Here is a 25,541-nt window from a genome sequence, read left to right on the forward strand (position 1 = left end):
GAAGTGAAGTCCACAGTCGCAATGACTGAAACATGGAACACGGAAACAATAACCCACAAAACAAAGGAGAAAACACACAGAATATATATGGCTCCCAATCAGAGATAACGAGCCGACAGCTGACACTCGTTACCTCCGATTGGGAGTCATAGACCAATCACCATAGACACAAACAAAATGAAACTCACCCATCCCCAACACCACCAAATGAAATACACCCAAACAAATGAAAGTGAACAACCCTGGCTCAAATATCAAAGTCCATGGAGCCAGAGTGTCACAGTTAGTCTACACCGGTTGTTGGTCCTACACATACAAAGCATGTGACAAATAAAATTAGATTTTGAGGGCTGAGTACCTTCCAGTACAATAGTATACATGCAAAAATGCAGGCAAGCTCCAACTAACACAACAGCTTTAATCACTGGGCAACTTAGAAAACCACAGACAGACTCAATTGTCCATATGATTCTGGGAGATGCATATCAAAATGTATGTAATAGTATACAGCAGGAGACAGAATATAGTATCCACAACAACCAGTCTTGAGGAAAAAAGTGCATAAATCAAAAGCGCATATAGCTCAACCTAAAATCTGCAACATGTCTGACATTGGGTAAATGTCCGAAAAGCTCTTATACTGTGATGCAACCATCTGTCTAAATATTGTGCCCAACTACATGAGAAAGGAATGACAAAGGGAGCAGCTCTTTCCTCAATGTCCCTGAAAGTACCATCGTCCACATTCACGGGCAGCTTATTGAATCTAAGCTCTTGTTTGCGTTTGCAGAGCTGAAAATTGAGCTACAGCCTCTTACCTTCTTCACCCAATTCCTGCCTATCCTCTCCCTTAAATTAAATCGCACTCCGAATTAGTCAAGGGCCAATTGTGAGGCTGGCAAGGAGCTCCTCGGGAGAGGAAGGTGGAATTAGATTTGAGGAATGGGGAGGGGGACGGCGTCACTGAGCTAGACACCTGAGCCCCCTGTTCTCTACGACTACATAGTCGACCAGGGGGAGGGGCTAACCCAATTACGTTGACACATTGTCAATCACAACGGTGTTGTCTGTCTGGTTACAAAAGCACACAGCGTCACAAGCTAAACTTGTCTGGGAGTCTTGCTCTTTATGGGGACATGTGTTGAGCAGACACTGGAAAAGCATTAGAGGACAATGTGGTCTGAATCTTAGCTACAGGCTGCGGACTGGGCTATACAGTGAAAAAGCCATCTTTGCTGTTTCCAGATAGTAATGTCTGGCACAAACACTGTGGTCCAAATACATTTTCTGCATCCTTTGCCATTCTCATTACTCCTCTGTCACAACTATCTGTGCATCTCACGTACCTAGATCCTCCTAGATCCTTGATGGATTAAAATCCATACATTCCAACTATTATGATTACAAGAACATGGAATCGCAAATGCTTCTAGACATAATCTAAAGATCGCTTAGTTATGAAGAGATAACCTACAGGTTGATGTTAAGAAAAGTTACAGTGTTGATGAATCTACTCTCTTCCTGGGTCCAAAGAAGACAGATTCATGGTGAATTGATAATGAAGTGAAGACTGAACATACAGTACACTGCTACATGTAACATATACTAGGCTCTTCCTCCAACACAGGGAGCACACCCATATACCATACCCTCAGGACAACGTTAGCAAACCTGATCACAGTAATCCCTCCCTCCATCTCAACAAAGGCCTCTCAACAATAAAGGGGGAGAGAGAAAGAGCGTGTGCACAAGAGAGTGAGGGGGGAGAGAGCGAGTTAGGGCCTGCAGTGGCAGGTTCTAGTGCCAGTTGCCATGGTGACCCCCAGTTGGGCCTAGTAAAGGTATTTCCTGGATCACATATGTCTGACAGGCCCTTAATCCCAGCAGGAAAAGGGGCCAGGGGGTAGGATCAACTTTCTCCTCAAAAACAAAACCAAAGGGAAGGGGGGGACTGGAAGCCCAGAACTATCCAATTGAGACTTGGGCTAAAACGTTAAGGGCTCCAACATGCTCTGTGTGGGGCCATGATCTTGCTTGTGTTTTTTCCCTCCTCGTCCTAAACCTGATAAGGCTATGTCAACATTAGTTATTAATCTAGCTGCAGACGCCCCATAAAAATCCCATGAAAGCTGTACAAATGTACTCGTCACTGTTGTGGAGCAAAGTCAACCCAGTCTTATGATTACAACTGGGAACAGCAACCAAGTACAGCATTGCCATCACTATTGAGGAGCAGACATACCTTGCATACATAATAACCTTATTTTTTCTTTCTTCCAAATGGGAGAATCAAGTGGGAAGCGCACATGCTGTAAGGACATTGAGTCAATGTCTAATTGAGGCCTCTGTCTAGTTTATGTATTTAGAAAGCAAGAGTCATCTTAACTAATACTGTGAGTCACAGTGTGGCCTAAAATAACATGTTTTAAATTATAATTTTTACAAACAGTCATTCCATCATTATTTCCATTCATTAAGCGGTATCTGTGTGTAGCTCAAAATATAAAGGTGAACAGACAGCTAGCCATTAGGAAACTGTGGCTCAGTTAATCCTTCTGCTTCAATGATTGGATTAGAGACCATATTTTCAGAAAGCACCCCAGCTGGAATATTCCTGCTAGCATGCTTTCTTCCAACTATTTGGAAAAATTGATTGACATTCCTGAAAATCAACATAATTACACAAAATCATGAAAGGGATTTTGACCGAGAAGTAAGAATGCAAGACAGGGTTTGAACAAAAAAAAGTGCATGAGTCTATGAGCGCAGGACTGACTCCAAACACTGAACACATTGGCACCAGTCTATAGAACCTGTGCTGGCTTCCAGATAGGAAGCAATATGCCATGTGAATGACTGTTGGGATTTCCTGCCGGAGTGATGGTTGAGTGCAGCACAGAGACCAGTTACAGCAGGGAGATGGCGTGAGCAGAATGACCTCTCTCTCTGTGGCCAGTCTACCCCCACTGATTTGACACAGAGTGAGTGAAGGGTTGATCATGACAACAGACAGGAATAGCAGGAAGTGATAGAACAACACAGGGTCTATTAGAAAACCCAAAAGTTTACATTAATGGGATAACCTTTGCTGAAAGTTTTTCAATGGCCAACATTTCCATCTGGACCCCTCATGTCTACTTCATTAGCTTCATAACATCCCTGATGTTCAGCAAGTATAGTGCCTCTAACCCCCGTCTCTCTGTATAGTGCCTTTAAACCCTCTCTCTGTATACAGTGACTTCAGAAAGTATTCACACCCATTTACTTTTTCCACATTTTGTTGTGTTACAGCCTGAATCTAAAAAGGAACTAATTTAGATTTTGGCCTACACACAATACCCCATAATGTCAAAGTGGAATTATGTTTTTAGACATTTTTACAAATTAATTTAAAATGAAAAGCTGAAATGTCTTGAGTCAATAATTATTCAACCCGTTTTATGGCAAGCATAAATAAGTTCTGGAGTAAAAAATTTATTATCAACTCGCATAATAAGTTACATGGAATCACTGTGTGCAATAATAGTGTTTAACATGATTTTTAATGACTACCTCATCTCTGTACCCCACACATACAATTATCTGTAAGGTCCCTCAGTCGAGCAGTGAATTTCAAACAAAGACTCAACCACAAAGACCAGGGAGGTTTTCCAATGTCTCGCAAAGAAGGGCACCTATTGGTAGATGGGTCAAAATAACAAAAGCAGACATTGAATATCCCTTTGAGCGTGCTGAAGGTTTTAATTACACTTTGGATGGTCTATCAATACACCTAGTCGCTAAAAAGGATATAGGCTTCACCCTAACTCAGTTGCCGGAGAGGAAGGAAACCGCTCAGGGATTTTACCATGAGGCCAATGGTGACTTTAAAAGTTTAATGGCTGTGATAAGAGAAAACTGAGGATGGATCAACAACATTGTAGTTCCTCCACAATACTAACCTAAATGACAGAGTGAAAAGAAAGAAGCCTGTACAGAATAAAAAATATTGCAAAACATGCATCCTGTTTGCAAAAAGTCACTAAAGTAAAACTGCAAAAAATTGGAAATGAACTTTATCTCCTGAATACAAAGTGTTATACACTACATTTACATTTACATTTTAGTCATTTAGCAGACGCTCTTATCCAGAGCGACTTAAAGTTAGTGAATACATATTTATTTTATTTTTTTATACTGGCCCCCCGTGGGAATCGAACCCACAACCCTGGCGTTGCAAACGCCATGCTCTATCAACTGAGCTACATCCCTGCCGGCCATTCCCTCCCCTACCCTGGACGACGCTGGGCCAATTGTGCGCCGCCCATGAGTCTCCCGGTCGCGGCCGGCTGCGACAGAGCCTGGATTCGAACCAGGATCTCTAGTGGCACAGTTAGCACTGCGATGCGGCGCCTTAGACCACTGCGCCACTCAGGAGAGTGGCCAAAGGCCAAAGGTATGTGGACACCTGCTTGTCAAACATCTCATTCCAAAATCATGGGCATTAATATGGAGTTGGTCCCCCCCTTTGCTGCTATAACAGCCTCCACTCTTCTGGGAAGGCTTTCCACTAGATGTTGGAACATTGTTGCGGGGACTTGCTTCCATTCAGCCACAAGAGCATTAGTGAGGTCGGGCACTGATGTTGGGCGATTAGGCCTGGCTCACAGTCAGCGTTCCAATTAATCCCAAAGGTATTCGATGGGGTTGATGTCAGGGCTCTGTGCAGGCCAGTCAAGTTCTTCCACACCGATTTCGACAAACCATTTCTGTTGGACCTCGATTTGTGCATGGGGGCATTGTTATGCTGAAACAGGAAAGGGCCTTCCCCAAACTGTTGCCACAAACTTGGAAGCACAGAATCGTCTAGAATGTCATTGTATGCTGTAGCATTAAGGTTTCCCTTCACAAAACTAAAGGGGCATAGCCCAAACCATGAAAAACAGCCCCAGACCATTATTCCTCCTCCACCAAACTTTACAGTTGGCACTATACAGTCGGACAGGTAGCGTTCTCCTGGCATCTACCAAACCAAGATTCGTCCGTCGGACTGCCAGATGGTGAAGCGTGATTAATCACTCCAGAGAACGCATTTACTCCACTCCAGCCAACTCTTGGCATGGCGTATGGTGATCTTAGGTTTGTGTGCAGCTGCTCGGCCATGGAAACCCATTTCATGAAGCTCCCGACGAACTGTTCATGTGCTGACGTTGGAAGTGGAACTCGGAAGTGAATGTTGCAAACGAGGACAGACGATTTTTACACGCTACACAATTCAGCACTTAGCGGTCCTGTTCTGTGAGCTTGTGTGGCCTACCACTTCACGGCTGAGCCGTTGTTGCTCCTAGACATTTCCGCTTCACAATAACAGCACTTACAGTTGACCGGGGCAGCTCTAGCAGGGCAGAGATGTGACAAACTGACTTGTTGGAAAGGTGGCATCCTATGACGCTGCCACATTGAAAGTCACTGAGCTCTTCAGTACGGGCCATTCTACTGCCAATGTTTGTCTATGGAGATTGCATGGCTGTGTGCTCGATTTTATACACCTGTCAGCAACGGGTTTGGCTGAAATAGCCAAATCCACTAATTTGAAGGGGTGTCCACATACTTTAGGCCATGTAGTGTATTTGGGGCAAATTCAACAGAACGCATCACGGAGTACCACTCTTCATATTTTCAAGCATGGTGGTGGCTGCATCATGTTATGGATATGCTTGTCATTGGGGGGGCCTAGTTACCGTTTTGACTGAAATCAACTTGAAAATCTATGGCAAGACTTGAAAATGCTGTCTAGCAATGATCAACAACCAACTTGACAGAGCTTGAAGAATTTTCAAAATAATAATATGCTAATATTGTGTAATCCAGGTATGCAAAGCTCTTAGAGACTTACCTAGTAAGACTCACAGCTGTAATCACTGCCAGAGTTGATTCTAACATGTATTGACTCAGGGGTGTGAATAGTTATGTAAATGAAATATTTCTGCATTTCATTTTCAATAAATGAGTAAAAAATTCTAAAAACATGTTTTCACTGTCATTATGGGGTATTGTGTGTAGACGGGTGAGAAAAAATGTATAATTGTATTCATTTTGAATTCAGGTTGTGGAATAAGTCAAGGGGTATGAATACTGCAAGGCACTGTAGTGCCCCTAACCCCTCTCCATTCGTGGACTTCAGGAAACAGCAGGAGGAGTACCCCCCCCTTTTCCACATCGACGGGACAGCAGTGGAGAAGGTGGAAAGTTGTAAGTTCCTCGGCGTACATATCACTGACAAACTGAAATGGTCCACCCACACAGACAGTGCGGTGAAGAAGGCGCAACAGCGTCTCTTCAAACTCAGGAGGCTGAAGAAATTTGGCCTGTCACCTAAAACCCTCACAAACTTTTACAGATGCACAATTGAGAGCATCCTGTCGGGCTATATCACTGCCTGGTATGGCAACTGCACCGCCCACAACCGCAGGGCTCTCCAGAGGGTGGTGCAGTCTGCACAACACATCACCGGGGGCAAACTACCTGCCCTCCAGGACACCTACAGCACCCAATGTCACAGTAAGGCCAAAAAGATAATCAAGGACAACTACCACCCGAGCCACTGCCTGTTCACCCCGCTATCATCCAGAAGGTGAGGTCAGTACAGGTGCATCAAAGCTGGGACCAAGAGACTGAAAAACAGCTTCTATCTTAAGGCCATCAGATTGTTAAACAGCCATCACTAGCACAGAGGCGCTGCTGCCTAAATACAGACTTGAAAATCGCTGGCCACTTTAATAAATGGAACACTAGTCACTTTAATAATGCCACTTTAATAATGTTTACATATCTTGCATTACTTGTGATCCAGTGTAGCTCAGTTGGTAGAGCATGGCGCTTGCAACGCCAGGGTTGTGGGTTTGATTCCCACGGGGGGCCAGTATGAAAATGTATGCACTCACTAACTGTAAGTCGCTCTGGATAAAAGCGTCTGCTAAATGACTAAAATGTCAAATGTACTTGTCTCATATGTATATACTTTATTCTATACTATCTATTGCATATGCCGCTCTGACAATGACATTGCTCATCCATATATTCTTATTCCATTCCTTAGATTTGTGTGTATTAGATATTTGTTGTGGAACTGTTAGATATTACTTGCTAGATATTACTGCACTGTCGGAACTAGAAGCACAAACATTACGCTACACTCGCAATAACATCTGCTAACCATGTGTATGTGACCAATACATTTGATTTGTATAGTGCCTCTAACCCCTCTCCATGTATAGTGTCTCTAACCCCTCTCCATGCACAGTGCATTCGGAAAGTATTCAGACCCTTGACTTTTTCCACTTTGTTACATTACAGCCTTATTCTAAAATTGATTAAATACATTTTTTCTCTCATCAATCTACACACAATACCCCATAATGACAATGAGAACACAGGTTTTTAGACATTCTTGCAAATGTATTAAAACTAAAAAACAGAAATACCTTACTTACATAAGTATTCAGACCCTTTGCTATGAGACTCGAAATTGAGCTCAGGTGCATCCTGTTTCCATTGATCATCCTTGAGATGTTTCTACAACTGGATTGGAGTCCACCTGTGGTAAATTCAATTGATTGGACATGATTTGGAAAGGCACACATCTGTCTATATAAGGTCCCACAATTGTCAGAAAGGAAACCAAGCCATGAGGTTGAAGGAATTGTCCGTAGAGCTCCGAGACAGGATTGTGTCGAGGCACACGTCTGGGGAAGGGTACCAAAAACATTCTGCAGCATTGAAGGTTCCCAAGAACACAGTGGCCTCCATCATTCTTAAATGGAAGACGTTTGGAACCACCAAGACTCTTCCTTTGGCCGCCCGGCCAAACTGAGCAATCGGGGGAGAAGGGCCTTGGTCAGAAAGGTGACCAAGAACCCGATGGTCACTCTGACAGAGCTCCAGAGTTCCTCTATGGAGATGGGAGAACCTTCCAGAAGGACAACCATCTCTGCAGCACTCCACAAATCAGGCCTTTATGGTAGAGTGGCCAGGCGGAAGCCACTCCTCAGTAAAAGGCACATGACAGCCCACTTGGAGTTTGCCAAAAGGCACCTAAAGGACTCAGACCATGAGAAACAACAATTTCTGGTCTGATGAAACCAAGATTGAACTCTTTGGCCTGAATACCAAGCGTCATGTCTGGAGGAAACCTGGCACCATCTCTACGGTGAAGCATGGGGGTGGCAGCATCATGCTGTGGGGATGTTTTTCAGCGGCAGGGACTGGGAGACTAGTCAGGATCGAGGGAAAGATGAACGGAGCAAAGTACAGAGAGACCCTTGATGAAAACCTGCTCCAGAGCACTCAGGACCTCAGACTGGGGCGAAGGTTAACCTTCCAACAGGACAAAGACCCTAAGCACACAGCCAAGACAACGCAGGAGTGGCTTTGGGACAAGTCTCTGAATGTCCTTGAATGGCCCAGTCAGAGCTCGGACTTGAACCCGATCAAACATCTCTGGAGAGACCTGAAAATAGCTGTGCAGCGACATTCCCCATCCAACCTGACAGAGCTTGAGAGGATCTCCAGAGAAGAATGGGAGAAACTCCCCAAATACAGGTGTGCCAAGCTTGTAGCGTCATACTCAAGAAGACTCGAGGCTGTAACCGCTGCCAAAGGTGCTTCAACAAAGTACTGAGTAAAGGGTCTGAATACTTATATAAATGTGATATTTCCGGGGTTTAAAAAACATAATATTTGGAAAAATGTCAAAAAAAAATGTTTTATTTGAATAAAAATAGACAACAAATATAAATAAAATGTTTTTGCTTTGTCATTATGGGGTATTGTGTGTAGATTGATGAGGGAAAAAACAATGTAATCTATTTTAGAATAAGGCTGTAACGTAACAAAATGTGGAAAAGGTCAAGGGGTCTGAATACTTTCTGAATACACTGTATAGTGCCTCTAACCCCGCTCTCTGTATACTGCCTCTAAACTGAGGAGAGTCCACCTTAGGGCGGCCAAGGCAGCTCCAGGTTTTGAGCCCTCTAAATGTCAGTCTTTTCTGCTTTGACTGACAGCGCCCCGGGCCTCAGGACAGGAAGCAGATCTCACAGTCAAAGGATTCCACTTGGAAACAATAAATGCTTCTGGGTAGGGCCTTTAAACCCAATCCTTCTCACAGAGAAACAAGCCACAAACAAATACTCAAGCCTCCACATGTTTACAACACTGAAGATAGTGAGTGCGCAAAAAAATAAAAATAAGAGACATGCGTAAAAACATGACAATTTCCACATAATAAGCTATTTTGTTTCCCACTCATGTGCAAAAAGAATGTGACCAAATGCTTCTGCCATGATGGTTTGTGGACAGCTGAAGCGGGGAGCACATGGAAAGTGATGCATTCACAAGCAGAGTGTCAGGAGAGGGGGACTGGCAGAAAAGCAGAGGGGGCCCTAGATCGTACCTGACCATTTGGTGATGAAAACTGTGTAGAGAGAGACAATGCATCATGCTCCCCACCCAACCCTACTGGCAATATATGACTTGTTTCAGGAAACTAGGCGTATGTCGCGCATCACTACTTCACAGCAGAGGCATTTGATTCATGCAGGGTAGTAACGTTATGAGTTGGGATTATGGTTCATTGTTTAGCTAGCTAGCTACATGTCTAAACAAAAGACTCCGCTATGCAAGGTACCATTTCACTGTACCGTTTACAGCTTCTGTATCCTGTGCATGTGAAACTTTGATTTTATTTCATATAGTGTGTGTTTACCAGAGACGGTAATGTGAAGAACAACATGACCTGCACCAAAGTCAAATTAGGATATAACATTAGGCCAACGAAACAGTGTCCAAGTTCTAAAATTCTCCGGTAGAATGCCCTGCTTTTAGTTCGTCACACTCACAACCGTAAGCTATTTTCTGTAATTAGCTTGCCATTAACTTGTAAATAATGATCTTGTTGTGAGTTTATTTTCCTGTAATAATGAATACAAATTAGCTAAAGTTAAGACGTTGTCAGCTATATGTTGTGGTCATTATTTGAACTGGCTAGCCAGCTAACGTTAGCTAGCTAGCTAACACACTAGAAACTAACCAAAACATTGTTTAGAAAGTTGCTTTTAGTTGCCTGGTTTGCTATATTGACATATACTAAATTCATTTTTAAAAGGATGGGTTTATTGGTGTTAAAATACACCAGTTATGCTAGTTTGGACCACCAGGCTGCTGATGTCATGCATGGGAATCATTAAAAGGGTATGGAACGCCATTTGGGTCTTTGCGTGTCAAAAAATATACAAGTAAAATAACACTATTTGACGCGTCAAATAAGCTTTTAATTTGACACGTCAAATAACGCAATTCTATTATAGAATGTTGTGTATGCTGAATTTGCACGTGCAAGCCATGCGCCAGCACTACAATCAGTAGCACTGTCGAAGCTGTACGAAAAAGAAAGTCTGCAAACAAGCATCCGCCACGATGTGTTTACAATACCGCGTCGGTAATAAGGCATTATTTGTTCGACCGAATGGGAAAACGTCTGTGTGAGCATTTTAAGTAAGAGCAGGGTCAAAAATGTTTGCAAATATCTTTGATACAGATGTTATTAGAAACTTCTGGGGTAACTAGCTAGCTTTAGCGTGGTACCCACCAATGCAAGCAGCCTGAAAACAATGACCAGGAGAAACTGCAGTCATTTTCAATATTCTTAACAATGATTTAGGAATCCATGTGAGTAAGTATTAGTTAGGTAGCCACTTGTTGTTCTCCTATGGAAATCGAACTTCAGTTCATGAAAATACCTAGCTAGCCAGCTACTTAACCTTGTTGCCCATAGCTAACGTTATAAGCAGCCAACTAGCTTCATAATTATTAATTCATTTAATTCATTGATGCTTGACCGGACCAGGTTATGTGTTGTGAAGGTAGCCACAATAAGGATTAGGCACAATAGTGGAATTTGCGGCTCACCTTCAAAATAAAAGTCCCCCATTGAAATTACTATTGGTGGAATCATTCCACATTTAGACTAGATAATGTTAAACAAGGTTGGAGTGTTGGAATGTGGAACAATGAAATGGGGTATCAGTCTACTCAGTGACACCCACAGAACACAACTGTGAAGAGTTTATGCAAATATTAGCATCGTAGCTCTTATTGCAGGACTTTGGCTGTGGGAAATCACCTCCCCAGTCAGCCTATTGTGCGTATTGACATTCATATTGCACTGTACAGCCTTACTTAAGGATTTGGGATCAATGAAGTGGGGTATCAGTCTACTCAGTACCCAAGTGCTTCTTTCCCCAAAGTCCTCCTCAGAGTTATCAGACTCCAAAACATCCAGGTTGTATTGTTTTTCCTCTGGAATAGTGTTCAATACACATAGTAGGTTGACTGGTACAATAAACGTGGCTCATTTCACAGTGGTTTCAGAGTCCCGTAATAAGAGCTATGACGCTAATGTTCTGTGGGTGTCACTGAGTAGACTGATACCCCATGTCATTGATCCACAATCCATAGGTAAGGCTGTACAGTGAAATAAGTATGCCCCCAATGCAATTCTAAAGTCTCATACATCCACAGTGTGATTTAAACAGATTTTTGTCAAATTAACAAATGATTGTCTTTAGTTGAATTTATATAACAACATTCCAACCTCGTTTAGCATGAACAATTCCATTCTGACACTATTTGTATTCATTTGGATCACTTTCAATTTATTTTGAAGGCGAACCGCAAATTCCACTGTTGTGGCTAATCCTTATTGTGTCTAGGTCCACATAGGTGGTCTGACTATCATTAATCAAATAAGAACTGTCTTATAAATTAGGGGTATTTTAGATTATGACACCTAGCTAGATAGCTGGCTAACTATAGCTACTGAAACAGATTGTCGTTTTGCTATGTTTTTGGGGAAGAACATTGTTTGCATCCATCAGCTAGCCAGCTTTTTTTATGACCAACACTGTCCCAGAGCTTTGGGAAGTGTGTCTGGGCTCAAGTGTGGCAGAGGCAGGTGCGCGAGACAAAACTTTACCAGCATCATAGCATATGTATCTGTGAATCGCTGTAACATATGAAATACGAGTGATAGATTACACTATGTTTAATAACTACATAAAACATTAATGAACGTGTTACATTTGTATGTGACGTACAGTCATATTCAGGTGCTGATTGGTCAACAAGCTTATTTGACGTGGATAATAGTGTTATTTGACACGTCAAATAGCGTTATTTGGCAGTGTATCTTTTTTGACATGCAAAGACCCAAAAGGCATTCCATAAAAGGGATGGCTGGGGCTAAGGCTTAAGAGGGTGTGAACGATGCTGAATGGGTGTAAACAAAGAAGAGCTCTCCAGTACGGGTACCAAAACATTCAAGGGCCATTTTCTCAAAAGTGGGGTTACAAGTTTATCAACTTTCAAAGCAGAATTACTTTCCCATTGTTCCTCAACTGTAGTTAGTGTATGATATACAATTTTCTAGCTCTGAGTCTCTACTTTTATCCAATGTAAAAAACACAATTTCAAATTTTTGCTACCTAAGACCGAATCGAGCCGATCGGTCAACATACACTACCTTTCAAAAGTTTGGGTTCACTTATAAACTTCCTTGTTTTCGAAAGAAAAGCAATTTTTTGTCCATTAAAATAACATCAAATTGATCAGAAATACAGTGTAGACATTGTTAATGTTGTAAATGGCTATTGTAGCTGGAAACGGCAGATTTTTTATGGAATATCTACGTATGCGTACAGAGGCCCATTATCAGCAACCATCAGTCCTGTGTTCCAATGGCACGTTGTGTTTGCTAATCCAAGTTTATCATTTGAAAAGGCTAATTGATCATTAGAAAATCCTTTTGCAATTATGTTAGCACAGCTGAAAACTGTTGTGCTAATTAAAGAAGCAATAAAACTGGCCTTCTTGAGACTAGTTGAGTATCTGGAGCATCAGCAATTGTGGGTTCAATTACAGGCTCAAAATGGCCAGAAACAAATAACTTTCTTCTGAAACTCGTCAGTCTATTCTTGTTCTGAGAAATGAAGGCTATTCCATGCAAGAAATTGCCAAGAAACTGAAGATCTCGTACAACGCTGTGTACTACTCCCTTCATAGAACAGCGCAAACTGTCTCTAACCAGAATAGAAAGAGGAGTGGGAGGCCCCAGTGCACAACTGAGCAAGAGGACAAATACAGAGTGTCTAGTAGGAGAGACAGGTGCCTCACAGATCCTCAATTGGCAGCTTCATTAAATAGTACCCGCAAAACACCAGTCTCAACGTCAACAGTGAAGAGGCAACTCCGGGATGCTGACCTTCTAGGCAGAGTTGCAAAGAAAAAGCCATATCTCAGACTGCCCATCTTAATCTTTTCTTTTTATTGGCCAGTCTGAGATCCCGGAGTTGCCTCTTCACGGTTGACGTTGAGACTGGTGTTTTGCGGGTACTATTTAATGAAGCTGCCAGTTGAGGACCTGTGGGCACCAGTTTTATTGCTTCTTTAATCAGCACAACAGTTTTCAGCTATGCTAACATAATTGCAAAAGGGTTTTCTAATAATCAATTAGCCTTTTCAAATGATAAACTTGGATTAGCAAACACAACGTGCCATTGGAACACAGGACTGATGGTTGCTGATAATGGGCCTCTGTACGCATACATAGATATTCCATTAAAAATCAGCCGTTTCCAGCTACAATAGCCATTTACAACATTAACAATGTCTACACTGTATTTCTGATCAATTTGATGTTATTTTAACGGACACATGTTGTTTTTTTTCGCAAACAAAGAAATGTATAAGTGACCCTAACTTTTGAACAGTAGTGTATATCCTCCAATCTCTCTCATTCTAGCTGTAAGAAAATACACTGTTTTCTTAGAAACCATATCTCTTTGGTTTAGAAAGGGCTCCAAGTGGACTCATGGGTATTTCTCTACTTCATCATTTATAGTTTCTCTGGCAGTTAACTCTTCCCTCTGTGACAAAAAAATACATTTTCATTACAAAGGAGGAGGAGAGGATAGGAGCAGGAACTGCTAGCTATGTAGTGTAGTTGCCTGGGCCTGAGGCTACAGATGGGAGCCATTTGCTCCCTCCCTGTCTCAGTGTTGGGATAAACACAGCTCTGCCTAGTTTTATTTTAAGGCTTACTGCCCAAAAAAGACCCTCTTTCATAATTACTCTAATTATAATGCTGGGCTTTATTATATTCCATTTGCAGCACTCTACTTCCGATTCCTGAGTGTAAACATCCAAAACATTCCACCCACAAGTCCAGGCAGCCATTACAGTATTGGAATCCAGCCAAAATAAACATTTTTCAGGATTCTATTTCAGTGACTCTTTTCCCTTTTTTTCAGCTGAGCTTGTGCAACAAATAGGTAGCCTACGAAAAGGCAACCTAAAAGTTAGCTATCTGAGCTTTACAAGAATATAGAAGAGTAGATACTGAGAGCATACAGGGAAATGTCTCTAGGGTTACAAATGCAGCCATGTCAAGTTAGATCCAGTTAGGCTCATTACATTACATAAAATACAGGGAAATGGGAGGGGGCTACACAGACTACAAAGAGAAAAACTTCAAACACTGGAAAAGTCTCCAGATTATTGCACAGCTACAGAGACCAGAGGAATAAAAGCATTACAGGTAAAATGGAGTGATTGTCAAATAAAATAAAAAATCTGGACCATTGTTTATGTTGGTAACTACATCTCATCTCTAAATCCATCTACTGATGTAAATTAATAATAAAAAAGAACAGCATATGACCGATTTCAAAAAGGTCTGGGATAAGAGCCAGTAAAATATATTGTGGTTCATTTTGACTAGAAAACATGATCAAGAGAAATGTGACACACAAGAAGACATACATTTAGGTGATGGACTGGCGGCATATATATATATATATATATATATATATATATATATTATTTATTTTTTTAAAGAGGCCAGGCAGGAGCCTTACCTTCATCGGGGATTGCAGGCCGGGCCTGGGCTGGTAAAATGTGGGCAAGCAAGGCCAGAACCACCAGCGTACTCCGCACCGCCAACATCCTGTGGGGGGCGCTACAGCTGTTGATTGCTCTGTGAATGGAATGCCATCTGGACCTCTGGGGCATCAGCACTGAGCCATTCACAGTGCCAACCTGGAGGAACAAAAACAAGGTGAAACTGTGCTCACAAATGAGGCATGCCAAACACAAATGCAAAGTTATGAGCCTTTGTTGAGAGCCTTGCATAAAACGAGAGCTGAGCTTTGAGAGTTAGAATGCTGAGGAAGAGTAGATGCTGAGCTGTGCTGAAACTGAAACACTCAGATGGATTTCTCACAAGGGATCTATTGCATTTCATGCCAAACAAACTCATTATTCATGTAAAGACTAACACTGCAAAATTGAGAATTAACAAGTTTAAATTGAATTAGCAGAGTTTAAATTGTGGGTTGATAAAACATCTATTTTTGGACAGTATGATTTTGAATTTCAATGAGCTGGGTGATTTGCATTTTTTGCAAGTGCAGATACTCCCAGTGTAATAAGAAAATACAAACAAAGCATGCATCAGATTGTTCAGGTATTACAAAACAAACAAGTGAAATTGTATTACGTAGTTCTAAAGAAGTTAGAACAAAAGAAACAAAAAAGAGGCATGATATATTATCATGGTATGTATGTAATAGTATTACTACAGACAAAACCTAGGAGGCGAGATTCAAATGTTTCACTGCCAAACTCATAAAGCTAGTCTAATTACACAGAGGAAAAAGGTTGTTAACTCACATTGTAACAAAAAGTATTTCTATGCAACATAATCTAAAAAAAAACACCTTTCTTCACAACCAGTAACTTTAAATAAGCGTGTTCTAAAAAAAGGCAACAATGATTGTTACAAAGTCATCTTTCTTGCCAAAATACAACAAGGAGGATACAATTAAGAAGAATGAAGAGAGGAAACAAAAAGGTAAATTCCTATAGGGATTCATGAAAGACAACCGATAACTGGGCAGGCAGAGCTCATGTCATGGATGGGGGGGGTAATCCCAAGAGCATTGAGAGTATTGCTCCCCATGGCTGTGATGGCATACTGAAGCTGAGGACGTGTTGTAAGAAGGCACACTGCTGTGGGTGACCCTCACATGCACATCTGCTCGCCCCATCACCCTGCAGCATCTGGCCAGAGAGATTAACACTTGCCCCACACTCCCATAATCCCCCTTGAGGAATTTGTTAAAGGACCCCAAAACTCAGGGTTGTTATGTGACACCCCTGTAGAGAGGCCGCCAAGACATAATTTCCACACTTACAGATATATCACCTAACAGTTGGTTTTGGCCCCAACCCCAACCCCCATTTGTTCTCATGCCTGTCAAGTGGTGTGAAACAAATGCTTGTTGTAGGGTGCAGGCTTCTGAGAACTAGCCTAATTGTTGCATGAAAACATTCATGAAGTAGGCTATACACAATGAATTTACATTTTGTCCAAAGTATCAAGCATTAAAAGACAAATATGGAAATAGTAATAATCTCTGGAATGAAATCAGCAATAAAAGTGAGGAGATATAGGATGAGTCAGTGCATGTGGTAACAACATAGTCTACATAGTTCACTTATGTAAAAGCAGGTTGGTGTGATCCAGATTCTACAGATCCAAGCAATCAGAAAAAAAAGAAATGGGAAACATCCAGTGGAGGTCAGGTCATCCCCATGACTCTACAGAGGAATAATGTTCGGTCAATTCTGATGTTCTTCATGAGTGTTCTCCACTTAAACATTTTCGCTGTACTGTCATCTAAAGAAATTCAATTTCACTTTCCAAGAATGGCTCAGTGTTCCAGCAGCTGAGTTGGATCAGAGGGTCTTGGGGGATAAAGGAGCTTGGTCATCACAGGCCCGTAAGCAGTGAGTCAGTGCCTGGTCAGGCTCCAAGAATTCACTTCAGCTGCCAGACGGAAGTCCACACAGCCAACCACGTTCCCCGAGCGCGACCACTACACAACCATTTAGACAACGTTTCATGATGAGGGAACAAATGGTGTCTTCGGGGAGTGAAATATGATGCAACGCCCACTTCCAAGTTTGTCAAGTGCAACCTGTGTTTTTACTGTAGGCCTATGCTAAAAACATACCGCACAAGACACACACTAATGGTGAGTGAATGTTTTCTGAATATTACATAATCAGAAAAACCTATCACCTTTGATGGTTATTTTTAAGTTCACATAAAAGGGATCATTGACAAGAATAAACAGTGTTCAGGCCTATCTTGTGGTCCACTAGTCTTTTCCGGGACATGACAAGACGTTTTGAGAAAAGCACACAAAATAGGAACAAGACATTCAGTTAATTTATTCTCAGCATTTCCTACAACTAAGGAGAATGACAGCGACTGAGTCACTGCCATATTATGCATTGTGAGTCTGCAGCAAAGCTTGACTGATGTAAAAATATCCTCCTCATCTCATGGATGTTGTGCACAAAGAGGGTTTGGAAATAAATAGGTACAAAAGATGTAGTCTCTGACAGTTGACACTAACATTGTTTTTATGTGTCCTTGAAATGGGACCCTAAGGCTGCTTCAATACAATTACACTAAAAGTAAGTAGACATTCATCCAAGTACACAAAAACATTTTCTTCCAAACAATAGCTGTGGGGTCACTGCTCATCGTGTCACATAGCCCAAATAGCCTCTACCTAATTTACAATCACACTGAGCCACACTAGTTGAGACAGAGATGAGCTGGTGGATCAATGAGCAATGAAGTTCACAGAAGAGTGGTGAGTTTAGCAAAAACAACATTTTTATAGAGAGACACAGACATCTGAGAATTTAAATGTGAAGTTATTAACAAATCAGAATGCTCTGCCTTCACATTGATAACGAAAAGTTACGGTGCATTTATTTTCCTTCCCTCCCAAACATGCAGAGACATGGTATTAGCCCAAGCATGGCCCCGTAATTACTGTTCACTGTATCCATCCATGCATGCATAAAATTCCTTCTGTAGTCCAACTTCACTCATTTCTCCACTCCCAGAGCCAGTCTACTGTGCTGAGGCACCAAGCTTCTCTCCATGGAGGTTCAAGTTTTCAAGTTTTATTAGTCCTATGTACATAAAGAACAAAAAAATAACAATAGGACAGCACTCCGGTGAATAAACTTAACTGAACATATTTGTATTGCCGCACAAATGTTTTGGGTATGAGCCCTTCTTCAGCATGCATAGGAGGCAATGTTATGACAACAATACAGGCCACACACAGGTGGGCATAATTATAGATTCACAATGTCAGTATTAGGCCAATCAAGAGATCCCAGCAGAGGGAGCTGTGGGGGAAACATGAAAATATATATACACATAAACACACAATAAAGATACAGTACATTATGATGTCATAGCCTATAGGAGGGTATATTCGGTCTACATATTTATAGCCTTCTACAAAATAACAAGAAAATGAATATTACTCATTGAGACCTGCTGGGGCAAGATTGCCCAAGTGGTCTATCCAATATGTCTCTCTTTGGAGAAGTAATTTATCCCAATCTCCTCCCCTACGCCACGTATTCTTCACCAATTCAATGCCCACACAACGCAAGGCACTTAGTTCATGATTATGGCTATTGAAATGCCTGGCAACAGGTGATTTTTCATCGTGGTTGCAAATGGAGCTCTTATGCTACAAAACGTATCTTAAGTTCACGTTTGGTCTTACCCACATAATAAAAATAGAAGATCAAATCAAATGTGTTTGTCACATGCGCCGAATACAACAGGTATCAACTTTACTGTGAAATGCATACTTACGAGCCCTTGCCCAACAATGCAGAGTTCAAAAAAAGGAAATATTTACACAATAAAATAACAATAACAGGGCTATATACAAGGAGTACCGGTACTGAGTCAATGTGCAGGGGTACGATGCAATTTAAGTAATATGTACATTTAGGTAGGGGTAAAAGTGACTACGCAATCAGGATAGACAGAGTAGCAGCAGCGTATGTGAAGAGTGTGAAAGTGTGTCTACATGTATGTGAGAGTGTGTTTGGCGTCAATATGCATGTGTGTGTTGTGTGTTTGAGCGTATGTGTGTGTGAGCGTGTGTGTGTTGGTTTAATATGTGTGAGTGTGTGGGTAGAGTCAGGAGAGTGTGCATAGAGCCAGTTCAAAAGAGTCAATGCAAAAAGAGGGGGTCAATGCAAATAGTCAGGGTAACCATTTGATTAACTGTTCAGCAGTCTAATGGCTTGGGGGTAAAAGCTGTTCAGGAGCCTTTCGGTCCCCAGACTAAGCACTCTGGTACCACTTGCCATGCGGTAGCAGACAGAACAGCCCATGAATTGGGTGGCTGGAGTCTGAACAGTTTTAGGGCCTTCCTCTGACACCGCCTGGTATAGAGGTCCTGGATGGCAGGGAGCGCCAAGCAGTTGCCATTCCAAGTGGTGATGCAGCCAGTCAAGATGCTCTCAATGGTGCAGCTGTAGAACTTTGAGGATCTGAGGGCCCATGACAAATCTTTTCAGCCTCCTGAGGGGGAAGAGGCATAGTCTCGCCCTCTTCATGACTGTGTTTGGACCATGATAGGTCCTTAGTGATGTGGACACAGAGGAACTTGAAGCTCTCGACCCGCTCCACTACAGCACTGTCGATGTGAATGGGGGTGTGCTCGGCCCTCCGTTTTCTGTAGTCCACGATCAGCTCCTTTGTCTTGCTGACATTGAGGAAGAGGTTGTTGTTCTGGCACCACTTCTGCCAGGTCTCTGACCTCCTTCCGGTAGGCCGTCTCATCGTCGTCGGTGATCAGGCCTACCACCGTCATGCCGTCGGCAAAGTTAATGATGGCATTGGAGACATGCACGGCCATGTAGTCGTGGGTGAACAGGGAGTACAGCAGGGGACTAAGCATGCATCCCTGAGGGGCCCCCTTGTTGATGGTTAGCGTGGCGGAGGTGTTGTTGCCTACCCTCGCCACCTGGGGCCGTCAGAGCCGGTGTAGTAGGATTTGATCTTGGTCCTGTACTGAATGAAGCCGGTGGCTAATATGTGGTAAACTCCTCAATACTATCGGATGAATCCCAGAACATATTCCATATTCTGTGCTAGCGAAACAGTCCTGTAGCTTAGCATCCGCTTCATCAGACCACTTCCGTATTGAGCTCGTCATTGGTACTTCCGGTTTGAGTTTTTGCTTGTAAGCAGGAATCAGGAGGATAGAGTTATGGTCAGATTTAACAAATGGAGGGAGAGCTTTGTGTGCATCGCTATGCGTGGAGTAAAGGTGATCTACAGTTTTTCGCCTCTAGCTGCACAGGTGACATGCTGGTAGAAATTAGGTAAAACGGATTTCAGTTTTCCTGCATTAAAATTACCGGCCACTAGGAGCGCCGCCTCTGGGTGAGCATTTTCTTGTTTGCTTATGGCCCTATACAGCTTGTTGAGGGCGGTCTTAGTGCCAGCATTGGTTTGTGGTGGTAAATAGACCACCAAGTAAATAGTATGGTCTACAGCTTATCAAGAGGTATTCTCTTGATTCGAGCAGAACCTCATAACATCCTTAATATTAGAGATCGAGCACCAGCTGTTAACAAAAAGACACCCCCCCCCACCCCCCGAGTTTACCTGAAGCTGACGTTCTGTCCTGCTGATGTATAGAAAAACAGCTGTGTATATATTTTCCATGTTCAGCCACGACTCTGAAAAACACAGGATATTACAGTTCTTCAGATCACGTTGATAGGATAGTCTCAAACGGCGCTCGTCCAGTTTATTCACCAGTGACTGCACGTTCGTCAATGGAACGGAGGCTAGAGGCGGTTTATCCACTCGCCGACGTAGTCTCGTCAGGTATCCCGCACGCCGGACTCTATAATGGCGTTAATTTTTTACTTTTTTTTGTCAGGGATTTGGGCCTAGTCCTGGATGAGCAGTTTGTCCTTCGCTTCCGACACATTTAAGTAGAAATCTTCATCCAAATCGAGGTTAGTGATCTCTGTTGATGTCCAGAAGCTCTTTTCGGTCATAGGAAACAATGGCGGAAACATTATGTACATAAAAAGGTAAGATCAGCGCAAAACCCCCCACAAAATAGCACAATTGGTCAGGAGCCCGTAAAAAGACTGCTATTCCCTCCAGCTCCATTCAGTTACAGGAACACGTAAGGAGATATACAACATATATCGTGTTATAGATTAATCAACCTCAAACCTTTATCCTCTTACCCGAATGGGATGGATAAGAGAGTTCCCTCTGATCATGGCATAACAGTGAACGTAGTTGTGACAAGGGAAATTGCCATCAAGAATGGCAAATCTGACCTTAAGTAATCCCTTAAATTTGAGGGTCTTTTATAGCAAAACCTCAGGGTGGATTCAAACGCTTTACCAAAACTGGGGTCGCTGTGAAATAATGTGCCAGTTTCTATGAACCAGTTTCTTGATCAACCTTGAAATGGGACTGTAGGTGGACACCAAAGTTGCAGAGGGAGGAGAGGAATTCCTTTGACGTGGTTGCAATAATGCATTGTGATGTGTGTGTAGCATGAATGAGTGCCTTCAGAAAGTATTCATACCCCTTAACTAATTCCACACTATCTTGTTACAGCCTGAATTCAAAATGGAATAAATAAATAAAAATATCACCCATCTGCACACAATACCACATATTGACAAAGTGAAAACATGTTGTTAGAATTTATTGAAAATGTAATACAGAAATATAATAATATAATAATTATAATAATATGCCATTTAGCAGACGAAATATCTAATTTACATGTATTCACATCCCTGAGTCAATACATGTTAGAATCATCTTTGGCATCGCTTACAGCTGTCTTTCTGGGTCAATCTCTAAGAGCTTTGCACACTTGGATTGTAAAATAGTTGCACATTATTATTTAGAAAATTCTTTAAGCTCTGTCAAGTTGGTTGTCGATCAATGCTAGACCGCCATTTTCAAGTCTTTCTATAGATCTTCAAATCGATTTAAGTCAAACTAACTAGGCCACTCAGGAACATTCAATGTCCTCATTGGTAAATAACACCAGTGTAGATTTAGCCTTGTGTTTTAGGTTATTGTCCTGCTGAAAGGTGAATTTGTCTCCCAGTGTCTGTTGGAAAGCAAACAGAACCAAGTTTTCCTCTAGGATTTTGCTTGTGCTTAGCTCTATTCCGTTTATTTTTATCCTAAATCACTCCCTAGTCCTTGCCGATTACTTTTATACCCTTATTTTACCAGGTAAGTTGACTGAGAACACATTCTCATTTACAGCAACGACCTGAGGAGTAGTTACAGGGGAGAGGAGGGGGGATGAATGAGCCAAATGGAAGCTGGGGATAATTAGGTGGCCATGGTGGTATGAGGGCCAGATTGGGAATTTAGCCAGGAAACTGGGTTTAACAACCCTACTCTTACAATAAGTGCCATAGGATCTTTAGTTACCACACAGAGTCAGGACACCCGTTTAACATCCAATCTGATAGACGGCACCTTACACAGAGCAATGCCCCCAATCACTGCCCTGGGGCATTGGGATATTTTATTTTAGATGGGGCATGCACTCTACAGGGTGTCGAAAGCGTTTGAAAGAGATGCTGGCCCATGTTGACTCCAATGCTTCCCACAGTTGTGTCAAGTTGGCTGGATGTCCTTTGGGTGGTGGACCATTCTTGATACACACAGGAAACGGTTGAGTGTGAAAAACCCAGCAGCGTTGCAGTTCTTGACACAAACTGGTGCACCTGGCAACTACTACTATACCCCGTTCAAAGGCACTTAAATATTTTGTCTTCAGCCTCTGAGTGACACATACATAACACGTCTCAATTGTCTCCAGGCTTAAAAATCCTTATTTAACCTGTCTCCTCCCCTTCATCTACACTGATTGAAGTGGATTTAACAAGTGACATCAATAAGGGATCATAGCTTTCACCTGGATTCACATGGTCAGTCTATGTCTTGGAAAGAGTTCTTAATGTTTTGTATACTCAGTGTAAGTTATACATAACCTGCATTCGAGAACTTCTTGATAAGTTATTTAATGCCACAACTTTCCACATCAACAGCAAGCAACAATAATTATGTGCCAACCCAGCAGCCCCGTAAATTAAGAGGGCAGGAAAATTCCTATCTTCCTTTCCTACAGCTCAACAGAACAACTGTTTTCTTGGTGAACTCCTTAAGGGAATGCCGATTAGCTCAATCATTCATCCTAATAATAATATGCCATTTAGCAGACACTTTTATCCAAAGCGACTTGCGGGCATACATTTTTGTGTATGGGTGGTCCCGGGGATCGAACCCACTACCCTGGCGTTACAAGCGCCGTGCTCTACCAGCTGAGCTACAGAGGACCACTCACTCTCATTTCAAACCAACTTGGAAGTAACATTTTAGAGCTTTAGGGATGGACACATGATTTAATATAGTGAGGTTCATTGAGGTGTGTACTAAAGAAAGTGATGGGGAAATCTACTTTCCTCACACCAAAAGCTACAAGGATTATACCCAGAGGGAGTGTCATGGACATTATCCTTTACCTTAATTCACACAGGAAGAGATGGTAGATCTCAGTCAGTTGTTTTCAAGAAGAGTCACAAGTAAGGATTAATCGGCAAGCAGCACTGTCACCTGTTTGCATTGTATATGCTATTCTCCCGGTAAGTATGCTTACTACCTGGGGTTGACAACCGAGGGACTGAAATCAAAACCTGTAACTGAAACCTCTAAGAAGTGTTGCACAGCAAGAAAGCATCATTCAATCAATATGCATTTGAGCGCATGTTTGTAAGTGGCTCTGGATAAGAGCATATGCTAAATGACTTAAATGTAAACGTTTGTTTCACACTAAACACTTTTGTTGTGTACATTCGACATGTGCATTCTTGCTACTCCATATCATTTTTGACTAAGCTCATTCTCCAAAACCCGTTTAGTTTTCTTGTTTAACAGAACACCTCTCGAGTACTGAAGCATCATTCCCTAAAAACTACCCAAAGATACTGAATCTGAGGGCACAGGTGAGGGAGGAAGAAGCTACAGAATATCTCTGGTAAAGGTTGGGAATGACAAACAATTATCAAAAGAAACATTATAAAGAAGACCAAGTAAAAACATTGCATAGCCACCACGCCCTAACATTTCTTGATTTAAAATGCAAACATATGCAAAATCCCTATGCCAAATGTATTTACATTTTGCATGTCACACTGACCTAGGGTATTTTGAATCCTAATGTAAGCTTATGGGTGTGCTAATTGAAGAGATCAAGCAGGAAAGTCACAATAGAATCCAACAATACATTTCCCCCCACTACTCCATATACTCTTCCCAACCAATTAAGCACATGAAATACAAATTAAATTAAAATACAAAACTATCACAAGATGTTAATTAATTGTCAACCGACTTCACAGGGGGGAAACAAAATAATTATCTAAAATCTGTGAAAAAGGGGAAAAGAAAAGCTCTAGTCACATCATTAGTGTCAGGGTTTGTTTCGAAACCAGACTTTAAAAAAACACAAACAAAATGTCCTTGCTGAGACCTATGTGTATCTGTCAAAATGTGGATACCTGATACTGATCTAAGTCATGCCTCCCTAAAAGTAACTACATGTTCGCACGCTCTGTGCCGAACATGTAGCCTAAGTAATGATCCCAATTCCCACCTTGAAAAACCTACCTTATTGAGGGGCGACGAAACAGCCAGCGTAGAAATATGTCGTACTCAGAGTGCGAGTTTTGATGTTAAAACTTTACAAAAGCTTGAATATCCAACGTCGTTAACTTTAGCCCGTAAAGATGCTCCAGTATTAAGAGGAAACTTAAAAAATATATTTGCCCTTTCCAACGTTTACCCTACTTGCCCAAAATAAAATAAAATGCGTAAGGCATCAAAAGAATGATTGCTCCGGAGAAAAGCGTGCCCCAATCCCAGATCTCTAAATTTCAGTAGCTATAGGTGAAAACGTAGAAAGAGGAAAACATTTAGCATAGGCCTACATAGGCTACAATAAAATATGATTAAGTGTAGTTGTACCTTTGTCACAAATCACCCCCACTCCAGTTCTAAGAGATTTTAGAAGCGATAGAAGATCCGTTCGTCGTTTTTCATAAATCCATTTGCTCACTAACAAAAAGTCAAACCGACTCCAAAACAACGCTCAAATATTCCTTTACTATGCTTTTACTGTGCACTCATGCCTTCCTAACTTCTCTCAACTCAGGCTGCTCCTCACCACCCCCGGTCAAATGACTGCATAGACAACGAGATTCCGGACTCGTGGAAGCCTCCCCCCCAGCATCGCATAGCATAGCAAATGCCTATTCGCATCACTCGGATTGAATAAATCTGGCTCCCCCTGCCATCCCACCCGCAACACCGCTGTAGCCTACCCATAGAGATAGACAGAGGACTCTAGTGGCCAAAAACCCATTTTAGCATGGCCAGCGCCATTGAGGTCTCTCACCCGGGGTTATTATGTGCCAGATGTTTAGACTATTTGTTAAGACTATTAAAAATGGCCTATTTGTGAGACTGACTTGTCATTTCAATA

General features: G+C 42.0%; 1 protein-coding gene across 7 annotated transcripts in view; it reads right to left on the reverse strand.

Annotated features, from left to right (window-relative positions):
- Positions 1-25,306, reverse strand: part of LOC121530868 (fibroblast growth factor receptor 1-A) — a 43,949-nt gene extending 18,643 nt beyond the window's left edge. For 6 of the 7 annotated variants that reach the window (XM_041836175.2, XM_041836171.2, XM_041836174.2 and 3 more), the window contains exons 1-2: positions 24,668-25,306; positions 14,952-15,132 (exon numbers count right to left, since the gene is read on the reverse strand). In XM_041836175.2, coding sequence (XP_041692109.1) covers positions 14,952-15,105 — 154 coding nt within the window. In that variant the 5' untranslated portion in view covers positions 15,106-15,132; positions 24,668-25,306. The remainder of the gene's footprint in view (positions 1-14,951; positions 15,133-24,667) is intronic. The other variant, XM_041836170.1, reaches the window with a different exon arrangement.
- Positions 25,307-25,541: the final 235 nt, after the last annotated feature.

Source organism: Coregonus clupeaformis, chromosome 18 (genome assembly GCF_020615455.1).
Source record: "Coregonus clupeaformis isolate EN_2021a chromosome 18, ASM2061545v1, whole genome shotgun sequence".
NCBI lineage: Eukaryota > Metazoa > Chordata > Actinopteri > Salmoniformes > Salmonidae > Coregonus > Coregonus clupeaformis.